General features: G+C 42.3%; 1 protein-coding gene across 1 annotated transcript in view; it reads left to right on the top strand.

The window, feature by feature from the left end:
• BTBD7 (BTB domain containing 7) overlaps positions 1-7,990 on the top strand; it is an 84,098-nt gene extending 76,108 nt beyond the window's left edge. Inside the window, exons 9-11 of the mRNA XM_019642450.1 lie at positions 153-467; positions 2,845-3,282; positions 4,633-7,990. Of these exons, the coding sequence (XP_019497995.1) occupies positions 153-467; positions 2,845-3,282; positions 4,633-5,448 (1,569 nt within the window). The 3' untranslated portion in view covers positions 5,449-7,990. The remainder of the gene's footprint in view (positions 1-152; positions 468-2,844; positions 3,283-4,632) is intronic.
• Positions 7,991-12,047: the final 4,057 nt, after the last annotated feature.

Raw genomic sequence — 12,047 nt, 5'->3', positions numbered from 1 at the left:
ATTCAGAAGAGAATATAAGCAAGTAAAAGTTTACGCTATAAATTAATAACACAGCTCAGGAGCTGTTTGGTATTATCCAGAGCCTTTTGAGCACAGTAAAATTTTAAAACCTTAAAAAATAACTAGAAGCATATACATTACTAAGTTTCCAGGAAATTAAAATATTATCAAAAATTTATAAGAAGGTTCTGATGCAGAACACATGCTTTTTTTTTTTCTTGTGCTCAGTGGGTGGTCTTTTGCGCGTAGCTCAGGTATTTTGCCTACAGACTGTTTCTCTTCTTGCAGTTCCTCGGCTCCTCATTTTGAAAGACATGGTCAGACGTCTGCAGGAACTCCGACACACTGAGCAGGTGCAGAGGGCCTATGCGCTTAACTGTGGGGAAGGCGCCACAGTCAGCTATGAAATTCAGATTCGGGTGCTCAGAGAGTTTGGTCTTGCGGACGCTGCTGCGGAGCTCTTGCAGGTGGGGAACAATGTGAAGCTATTTGAACTGGGGAGCCATGGTTGTTTTTCAGGCAGTATTTTAGACACCCCAGGAGCCCTCCAGTGTATGGGAGAACCGTGAGAGGCAGTGTATAGGGTGAGCATGGCACAGGCTCTGTAGTGAGAACTGGGCTTCTGTCCTGGCTGTGCTGCTTGCCAGGTAGTTACTTAACCACTCTGAGCAGCAGTTTCCTTACATGTCAAATGGATTGTTGTGAAGATTAGAGGTGCTGTATGTAAAGCGACTGTGTCTCTTGTATGTCATAAACATTAAATGGTGACTGCTAAAAGTTCATGGTGTGTATGCCCCACCACTGAAAGAGGAAGCAGAAAATTCTGACCCTCCACTTCCCTCTCTCCCTGATCTGGTCTCTTATTTCTGGTTTGGGCCACTGTCATACTTACAGATCTTCTAGTTGCCCCTCTATTTCCTTCCTCCTCCCCCTTATTACAAGAAATGTTTTGCATAATGGTTCAAACCCTATAAACGAGAATCAAGAAATTAGTGCTTTTTTTTTTTAACTAGCAGGAAAAAACTCATTTCTAGTAATTATTAAGTACAAAAGCAATGGCATTGATTTTGCAGTGAAGATAGAATTTATAAAGTACAGTAGCCTCCCCTTATCTACGTTCCAAGACCCCCAGTGGATGCCTGAAGCTGTGGATAGTACCGAACCCTACTCATGCTATGTTTTTTCCCACACATAAACACCCCTGTGATAAAGTTTAATTTATAAATTAGGCACAGTAAGAGATTAACAACAATAATAATAAAAGTAAACAACTATAATATACAGTACTGTAATACAAGTTATGTGAATGTGATCTCAGAATATCTTAGTGTGCTGTACAGACAGCATGGAGACACTGGACAAAGGGATGATTCACATCCCAGGCGGGACGGCGGGAGATTTCATCATGCTGCTCAGAATGACTCACAATTTAAAACTTATAAATTGTTTATTTCTGGAGTTTTCCATGTAGTATTTTTGGACCTTGGTTGACCATGGGTAACTGAAACCATGGAAAACGAAACTGTAAATAAGGAGAGACTACTGTAACCTGCTCATGGCTACTAAATCAGAGCCTAAAATGAAATTTAATTTCACCTGGTCAAGAGATTGAATTTTCTTGCCACTGACCCCCCAGACCACATTAGCCTGAGTCTTCAGAGGGAATCCTGGTGTGCTCTTCTTCGGCGAGGCAGCAGGCCGTTTGTGTGTCCGCTCTTGATTTTCATTATTTGCCGTGGTTTCCATCCTGAAAAGATAGTCTTGTTTTATATTCATTTCTCTTTCCTTTGCCATTCTAAATTGTATCTTAATTTGATATCTTAAATTATATAAAAGTTTTATAATTTAAATACTCCCTTAAAATGTGTATCAAAATGTTAATCAAACTTATTCCTATATAATATTAATAGGTAAGGAATAGTATTTTATCATTTTTATTAGACTGAGTGTACAGATGTTTTTGTCAAAGTTCTAGGAGGATTTTCACTTGTGTGCCTTTTCTTTTGGTGTTTAATTGTAATTTTATTTTCTCAGCAAAGATATATATATATATATATTTATTTTTTAAAGATTTTTATTGGGGAATTGGTGGAGGGGAACAGCGCTGGGGAATTGGGGAAGGGGAACAGAGAAGTTGCTGTCGTTTTGTTCTTCAGTCTAGTTGTGGAGGATGTTGCTTCACTGGCCCATGTTGGTATTGTGATCATTGCGCTCTTCCCGGCTGAGGCAGATCGGTCACTGGCCTCTGGACGGCCACTCACGGTGGCTCTTGGCAGCTCACACCGGCTGCCGGCCACTCGTGCTGGCTGCTGGCTCCTCATGGTAGCTTTATGGCAGCCCACTGCAACAGGGGCTGCAGCCTACGCCGTCGCCAGTGACCCATGGCAGCCCAGCTCCAGGTTGAGCCATTGTTCACCACCATCTTAGCTGTAGAGGGCAGTGTCACCGGCCCTCACGTGGGATCCAAACCGGGGCCCTGCAGCTCAGAACTGGCGTCCCAAGCCAACTCCTAACCAACGCGCCACTCAGCCGCCCAGCAAAGATATATTTGAACTAGGTTTTATTTCCTGTTTTTGCGTTACCACATAATCCTGCAAGAGATTACTGACCTGCTTGCTGGAATATTCAGTTAAGCAGCTCTTTTTGATTGTTGTATGGTAGGCTACAGTCTATTGTTTTGTACTATTATTAAGGTAATTTTTTCTTGGCGACTTCTGGCCTAGAAAAATACATTGTGCCTTTTACTCTTGTTTTCTTAGGTGCTCACTTAACTCTCAGCCTGTAAGTTTTCGTCTGGAAAATCTGCTAATGTCTTTTTTTGTTGTTGTTTTTTATCTTTCTTAGAATCCTCACAAGTTCTTTCCTGATGAACGTTTTGGAGATGAAAGTCCACTCTTGACAATGAGACAGCCTGGGAGATGTCGAGTTAACAGCACCCCGGCTGCAGAAACCATGTTTACAGACCTGGACTCTTTTGTGGCCTTCCATCCGCCCTTGCCCCCTCCACCGCCTCCTTACCACCCCCCAGCTACCCCCATCCATAACCAGCTCAAAGCCAGCTGGAAACAGAGACCTCCCAGCCAGCATCCTTCACGTTCCTTTTCTTACCCCTGTAATCATTCACTGTTTCACTCCCGACCGGCTCCCAAAGCCGGCCCCCCTCCAGTCTATTTGCCAGGCATAAAAGGAGGAGCACCTGATTGTACCAACATCACAGGACTGGGGAGACAGACAGTGGCTGCCGCCGCCGCCTCAGCAACAATAGCATCTGAGAAACAAGTGGTAAGCCAGCTAACATTCAGTAACTTACCTAAGATAGGAAGTCTGGACTATTAGAAGCAATTCCCCTGGTCCCACGGGCCCTAGTGGGACTCAGCAGTGCCCAGAAGCGTTACCAGCAAGCTGAAAGCATAGACTTGAGGGGTATGGAACAGAGAGAAAGAGAAGTGTCGGGGAATGAGGAAGGAGAGAGAAGAGAGATTGAGGGGCCTATGGTGGGAGTAGCCCAGTGCCTGCCTTATCTTTATGCTCCTTTGCAGTTATTGGGAAGGGCGGGGTTACTGGGCAACATACATGGCTATCACCAGTCCTGGCTCTGTTCAAGCACAGGTCCAGCATCTGTCCTGACTTCTACAGAATTACTGTTATGCCAAGTGCTTTGGTGGGACGGGGGGGGGGGTCCTATCAGCAACCCCCCCATTCAGAAAATAAGTCCTCACGCCTGCCTCTGCCTCTGGCAAGCTGTTTGTCAGAGCACTCGCTTGGGAACCACAGTACTAGCACCAGTAGCTCATAATTAAGCAAGAGTTCTTTGCTTGATTTTACACTGCATTAGAGGTTGAATTTCTGTTTTATATAATACATTTGGGGAAAAAAACACTAGTGATTTATAAGTCTTCCTGCTCAGTTACCTATTGTCAGTGGCATTCAATATAGAGAGAAACAAAATATACATATATTAGTTCAGGGAATCTTCGTAAAATAGCACTTTTTGGCATCTAAGGACTAATGTAGACTTGGGTCAAATTATCATCCTTCCTCACCTTCAACCCTTCTACCCACTCCCCCTGCTGTGCCCCCCGCCCCCAATAGAAGAAAAAACAAAGCTTGATAGTGTTTGGTAAATCAAATTTTCTACAATTATAAAAGTTCTACTACTTTATATTTTAAATAAAACTCCCCTTAAAGGTAATTTATTTGTATGTTCATTGCAGTCTTCATTATAATAATGAAAAATTAGAAACAATCTTAATGTCCAACAGTGGGAGAATGGTTAAGTAAGTCATAGCTCATTGATACAGTGGAATATTACGTAGTAATTTAAATAGTAACCTCAAAGAAAATTTAGTGACAATTATGCGCTAAATTTTGTGAAAATTTATATATGTGCAAAGAAAAAGTGAGAAAAATACCTCAAAATGCTAATAACAAGTGGTTATCTCAGTAGGGAAGGTTAGGGGTTCGTTTTTGTTTTATTTTTTTACCTTTATAGTTGTAGCTTCTTATTCTTAAAAAAGGATGTATTAGTTTTACAATAAGGAAACAAAATCAGTGAACATCATTTTTACAAAGAGGGAGTCATGGGCCTTTATCTTCTAATCCTCCCCCACCCCCTTTGGTTTCTGTTCGCAGTGCACACAGCCTGTGCTAAATGATCTAATGCCAGATATCGCCATGGGTGTGTCCACACTGTCACTGAAGGACAGGAGGCTTCCAGAACTCACTGTAGACACAGAATTAAGCCAGTCGGTTTCTGAAGGAGGACCAGCGCCTCCCCAGCATCTCTCGTGTGTTCCACAGAGGCACACACACACGTCTCGAAAGAAACACACACTAGACCAGAAAACAGATGCTCGAGAAAATCAGCAGGAATACCCGGACTTCTATGACTTCTCCAATGCTGCTTGCAGACCTTCTACTCCTGCTCCTGGCAGACGCACCCCTTCCCCTTCGCAAGGTGGATGTTTTGGTCCCGATTTGTATAGCCACAATAAGGCATCACCAAGTGGCTTAAAGTCAGCCTACCTGCCTAGCCAGACCTCTCCTACAAAGCAGGAAGAAGCTAGGAGAGAATACCCACTTTCCCCGGATGGGCCTCCGCACAGACAGAAGAGCGAGCCGATACACCTGGATGTCGTTGAGCAGCCTCCCCAGCGGGCAGACTGTCCTCTGGCAGCCCCCGAAAATGCTGGCAGTGGTCCAGCCCACGTCAGGGGACGGACAGCCGTGGAAACCGACTTGACTTTCGGGCTGATTCCTACCAGACCTTCGCATCCTGCTTGTAGCTCTGATGCTCCAACAGAGAGATCCAGTAGAAGGCTAGCAGACAGTGAGTCCCTGGGCCCCGGAGCTCAGCGAAACACGGATTTGGAACGGGAAGATTCAATAAGCAGAGGAAGGAGGTCCCCGAGCAAACCGGACTTCCTCTACAAAAAGTCTGCCCTCTGAGCGCAACCTCCAAGTCGTCTGTGCCTGAGATGTGAAACATCCCATTCTTCATGTAACCCAACAACTTAGAGACCAGTTGATTGATGCCAGCTGATAACTCCGTTTCACATGGTTTTATTCTGGTTTTGTATATACACGTTTATTAGACGTGGCATGCTAAGAGGGTTATTTTGAATGCTGCATCTGTCTGTTTTGTGTTTGAACAGTTTTGTGGGGAAGCATTTTTAAGAACAAGCAAGCTGGCACTTTTTTTTCTCCTTACAAACAAACAATGGAATTTTTTTGCACTTGTACATTTATTTTATCTGTTGATTTTATATCAGTATGTTAAACTTTATTGCCACATTTAAAGGACTGTATTTTCATACTTTTTGCATTTTACCGTTCATCTACCGATTTCCACGTGCATTGGATTGCACACGAAGATGTATTTTCTTATGAAATAGTTCTGTGTTTATTTTTTAATTATAGAAATTCCAAAGAACAGCACATCAAAATGCTCCTCTCTTTTCAATAATTGTTTTGGTTCAGAAATCTTCCCGCTCAATCTCTATATCTGTTGTCATTCTTTTTCAATAAGTCTTGGGAGCCGGTTTTCATTCCGCCAGCTGGAGTCCAGTCGGGATCCTGGAGTTTGCTGGTTCAGTAAAGAACCGGAAGAAGAGTGTTTTGTGCCCAGGCTGACAAGTTGTTGCTGTCTTCACAGTGTGGCCGCCCTCAGAATCACTGCAGATTCTGGTGGCATGGATTAGGGGAGAAGAGATGAGCTGGAATCAAAGCCATGGAAGTCAGGAAGTAACTTCAAGGCTGCACTCCAGGATTCCTGGTTCTGAGCATTATCAACTCCAGCTGAGATAGGGAAGTGACTGTTTGCTGCCTTCAATTGTCTTGCTGTCTGTGGGAAAAAAAACAAAAACAAAAAAAAACAAAAGGGCTTCAGTCTTACGGATGTCATTTGGTGTTTGTAAGCGTATGTTTTCTTTTAAATGTTTTTTAAAGTGTGTCTGAATTTCGGTGTCCTATAAAGTTGTTGTATAACGCATAATGCTTTGTCACCAAAAAAGAGAAACCATTCTTTTTCAGTGAAACACTACATGTCCTACTTGAACTCCACTGGGGACGCTGGTTTGGGATTTTACTGAACCACTTAGCACATGGGATCTTTTACGATCCTTTCCCTGGGAAGGGCAATGTGTGAGCTAAGGACTGTTTTTTTCTTACTCTGCAATGTAAATATATTAGTATTTGAGTTTTTAAATCACTTCAACATGATTTGAGCATTCACTTTGTATTTTTACAGACACATACACACAGCCGTAGCACTTAGAAGAGACTTGCTGCACCTTCCCTCGTGGGAAGGATGTTTGGGAGCCTCTCTTCCATGTATGTATATAAATCTAAAACTGAGTCACTCACACGCACTCTAAAACTATGCAGGGCGAGGGAGCCTTTCCAAGCTACCGTAGAAATGAATTACATGCACTTTTCAGTCTCGAGGTTACTATTGGGTGTCAACAACTCTGATTTCTCCTGAAACTGTAGTTTCTCTTACAGTCTTTTCCCACTTTACCCTGTGGATATACACTCAGGAATAATCTGACATTTTAAAAAACCCTAGCAGTAGATAGTCTAGCCAGTCTCCAAGGTGAGACGCCCATCCGTGTATCTGCACACACTGGCACGCTGCCGCCCGACGAGTCCGCTACTGCATTCGTCCGCGCCGCTGAGGTTGCACACCCAGCCCCAGGTCTCCCAGAGCCCACTCTGATTTGCTGTAAGGTCGGCTCCACATCGCCTCTGAGGCTCCCTTTTTTAAAAATAGAAAAACACAGGACTCCGTTCTCATTTTTAGGAGGTTTGACTCTTTATAATAGATGGTGGTGTCCTTTGAAGCCAATCTCAGTCTGTCTCTCAGAAGCAAAAACCGTTAATTCCATCAGATTACTTAATGTGTGTTGATATACACATGTTGAACATGAATTATTTTGATACAGTTTTAAATTTCAATTCTGAATTCTGACTGTAATGTGCTGGTACTGCAAATAAGAGTGAGTAGAGCTAATTTGAGTGGGAGAAACTTGCTCATCTCTGACCTTTTTTTCTTTTTAACGTTACACAAGAGCTATTGATGTCACATTCATTTTTCTGAAAATTTATTGTATATTCTTTCATGTCCCCAAAGTATAATTATAGCTGTTCATAGTTTTATTTAATTTGTGAAGTTTGCTTTGAATAATTTAGTAACTTACTTGGCTAAACTATATGTATAGAGAGAAACTTGCTTTAACCTATGGGATTATGGACCGATGTGACTTGCAGAAGGTAAACAGATGTGGGTTTTGTGTGTGTTAAGGTAGGTGTTAGTGGACTTTCAATGTGTCTTGTGAAGTATGGTTAATAGGGTAGGTTGAATAGCTCTGTGCCTCTGGCTTTTGAACCCATCTATTCAATCTTTTTTAATGCTTACTAAGCATTAAAATCTGTTAATGCTGTACTAAGATAAATGTGAAGTCTGAGTAAGATTGCTCTCAGAAAAAAAAAATGTATAAAATGTGAGCCACAGGCTGACATTTTGCTTGGTGTAGAAATTTCATGAGAACCAAATCTCAGAATACCAGATCTCGTCTCGAGGCCCCCAGACAATCAGGCCATCAGACAATCACCACCTTCGGTGCCCGCCTTGTTGAGGTTAGAGAACTAACTACCTTTTAGGTCCTGAATCAGAAAGAGAAGGTCCACGTTTCTTCAAGATGCCGATTTTCTTATATTTTTCTTTTAGTTTTGTGATGTTGATGAATCATTTAAGTTCAAAGTTACCTGTGACTCCTAAGGGAAAAAGGTGGCGGCATGAAAAGGCAGAAATTATCCGAGAAATGGTGGTTTGACTTTTTCACATCCCATGCCCTTTCGCACATGTCCCTATAGTGTTTCTAGGCATGTGCCCCTACACCTAAGCCCTTCCAACATTTTGATAACCAGTTAGATTTTAAGGATTTTTAATAACTTCCTTTTATTTTAGTCTTTTTGTAGAACTCCCTGAAATTTCACCTAATTCTTGTTTTTGCTTCCTCAGAAACGCTTGTTTTTATTACAATTGCCATCCTTTATTGGGTTTTCCTTTGGTTTGGTGTTCAGGTTTTAGCAATGGGCAGTACTTTTTCATTTGAATTAAGGGGATGATGCAGAGAGGAGCAGCATCTGCGGCGACCGCGGTGGGTTCAAAGCTGACCTCTAGAGGTGAAGGATCAATATTCTCAGTAACTACTCAGCAAAATTTGTGTTTTCATAATGTTTAATCCACCTTTTAGGGAAAAACGTGTTTCGTGAAACACTTGTAAGATACTTGTTTTGCAATTCTAAGGCATTCATGTTTTTAGGACTGAACTCAAAGGGAAATGTTTATTAGACTTTTTAAAAAATTATTTGGTTGACTTTCAACTTTCTGTTGAAAGTTACTATTAAAGCAGCAGTGATGGGTGCTATTCCCAGTTCTGCAATGGTTTACTTCGTCTACTAAGTAATTTACTTTGAAACCTCATTACTGACAACCTTACTAAAAGAGTTACCATCACACGCTAAAAGGTATTTTACTATTAATATTTTCCATTAACACTGTTATATGAACAATGTTTTATGAATGTTCAGTTGTCTGTTTGTCTGATAAATTGCAATAGCTGTTATGTAATTGTATGAAGTCTTGATTTTTTTTTTCCTCTATAAAACCCTCAGACTGTGTGTCAGTCTTCCATATTCTGAATATTATAATTCTGTGGCCGTTTCTATAGAAAGGTGACTGGCAAGTGTGTATCTTGAAAATAACCTTTGGTGTTTGTGTGTTTACGTGGGTTCTGTCTAAGAGAGGAGATGAGCTCTGGAAGCTTCGTGTACCTGCTCGTGACTGTGTCTGGGTTCCGTGGGCAGGCGGCCTGGACTCCTGCTCTTAGACGGGGTGGCGGAAAGGTTCCTCAACGCCACGTGCTGTGGGCGCCACGTCTGTACTTCAGAGAGGTGGCACTGCTGCCACACTGCATTTCTTGTGGTTGTGCTGTTACTGGTATAAAGTCAAGTGCCTTCAATGCTAAAGGCTCAGAAATTTTTCTTAAACTGATTCCATGTCCTATGCAAGTGTTTTCTACAACCTGCATAACCAGTACTTTGTAAAACTTGTTTACGCTTCAATTGTACATAGTGTTTTTTAAAAGAAATATATAGTATTTTTATTTAGGTACCTCCAAACTTGAATTGGTCTGTGTGAAGCATTGTAAAACGATACATTTCTCTTTTGAGTATCATTACAGTTGTACAAAGGTTTTCACTGGTTCTATTTTTCTACTGTTACCGATAAGCATGTAACACTGACTTTATCCTACATATAGTTGGCATTTCAAATAAATGGCTTGTCTAGAACCTGCGGAGTTGGATAGTCTTTTTGCAGAGTAGCCTGCAGTCCTCACTCATAGGCGCGATTGTACCCTCTAAGGTAGAACTGGGAGGTTTTCATCGTGAACTTCCCCTCTATTTCTAAGATTTCAGTTATTCAGAGGCTTTTTTACTTTTGGTTTTCCTGGAAACACGTTTTTGTCTGAATCAAAGTCATTATATGTTCTGTTTTTTTCATTGAGGAACTTCTGAGAGATTTTATTTTACAAATTTAAGCAAAACGTTACCTGCTCTGGGGTCTCCAGAGAAGGCTTGACATTCGGCCCACAAGACCCAGCGCCTGGAATGGTCAGCCGGAGACCCAGGTGTATGCCGAGATTGATGGGCTTCCAGGTGTCGGAGACCTGGCTTAGAGTCTGAGCTTTTCGTTCTCTTTCAAACTCAGACTTACGAACATTTTTCAATTTGAAAGGGAAATGAAGTCGTGATCTAGAATCTAGGTTTCTGAAAAAAAACATGCAAAATAGAAAGTTCTGTAACTGCCATTTTTTAATTACTATAAAATAGCTCTTTTTTTTTAAAATTTTAATTATTTCATTAATAGGTTCCACCCTAGCATTTCACACTTCATGCCTCTCTAAGGCAATTCTCTCTTTATATTTTGTAACCATCGTTGGCTTAACTGTGGAGTTTCAACATAAAATCTAAGGTTTTTGTGAGTGAGTGAGCTTAATCTAAAAACAAATTGAGTCAATTTCCATGTCTCTACTTGTGATTACCCCTGGAAAAGTGAGCTCAGGCCAGCCTCTCACTTTGTGCCTTATTTCTCTTCAGTGCATTAAGGAATATTTGAGTCCACTCTTCCCAGAGCCTGCGAATATGGAGCAGCAGACAAAGCAGACATGATACCTATTCTCAGAAGCTTTAAGCTATAGGTAGAAATGACTGTTGTCCTAAAACAGAAGAGTACATAGCAGTAGGAGGTAATGGCTGAGGAGAAGGCTGGCCTGACCTGGCCCAGGAACGAACGGGAGGAGAATTATGCTGGTTTCCATGCTAAGCACTTTCTCTTCAATCAATGAATTAGGTACTATGCGTATTTTCTTTAATCCGTGAATTACTACTATTTTTAGTGCCATTTTACAAATGAGAAAACAGGCACAGAGATATTGAGTAAGTAGTCCAAAGTCACACAGCTAATAACTTAGCAGAGCCTGGACTCACACCCAGGCAGCCCGGCTCCAGAGCTCAGGTTCACAACCACGGTGTTGTACTGTGTGCACTCCAGAAAGTATGGTGGTCCCGGCAGGCGACACCAATGTGCAGGGGCTGGAGGTAGGTACAAGCGTGGCCTTCATTTGTTCAGCAAATACTGATTCATCAAATAAGCAACTTCTACCTTCCAGACCCTGCTAGGTCCTGAAGCGACAGTAATGAACTGGACAGTCACAGTCTACCCATAACAAGCTTAGTGTCTCAAGGAAGAAAAAACATTGAATAATTCCAGAGGTAAGGCTGGGGGTCTAACTGTTCCCAGGCTTGGGAAGTCTTCTGTGTGAAAGTGACCTTTAAAGTGCAAGTGACGGAAATCAGGACCACAGGGCAAGGCAGAGAGGGTTCTGGGGAGGCTGAGCTGGGCTTGTGTTTCTGGGAAGGTTTAGAAAACTCCCTGGACTGGTTTAGATGCCAGAAGAGTCCAATTCTGTCATAATAGGTCTAAGCTAATTTACCAAAACAAATCCAAGAAGAGAGTCAGTGTCCCTCCTACTCTGGGGCAAAATAGGACATCCTGTGATTTAGGCAAAAGCCATCAGCATCTTCCATCATTTCTGCCCCAGAGATTCTTAACTGCTGTCAGGTGCCCCAGTGGAGTGAGGCCAGGCTGGTGGAATAAAACTGCAGGGCCTGGGAGCAGGCAGGCAAGCATTTAATCCCCAGAGTCACTGCAGACTAGTTGTGGGGCCTCAGCCTCTCGGAGCCTTCATTGCCATATCTGTAAAATGGGGATGGACAGTAATATTCTGAGGGTCGTTGTGGGTGGGTGGAATGAGGTCGTACAGGAAGCTTGCAGCTTGTGGCTGTGCTCAGCAAACGGCGGGATGCGTGAGTGAGCACCCCCATCTGCGTGTTTAACAAATGGTGGAGCACCTGTCATGTGGCAGGCATTGGGCCAGGGTCCAGCGCTTTTTTTTTTTTTTTAAGATTTTTATTGGGGAATT

This window comes from Hipposideros armiger, unplaced genomic scaffold (assembly GCF_001890085.2).
Source record: "Hipposideros armiger isolate ML-2016 unplaced genomic scaffold, ASM189008v1 scaffold_69, whole genome shotgun sequence".
Lineage (NCBI taxonomy): Eukaryota > Metazoa > Chordata > Mammalia > Chiroptera > Hipposideridae > Hipposideros > Hipposideros armiger.
This window is presented reverse-complemented; position numbering and strand designations above follow the sequence as displayed.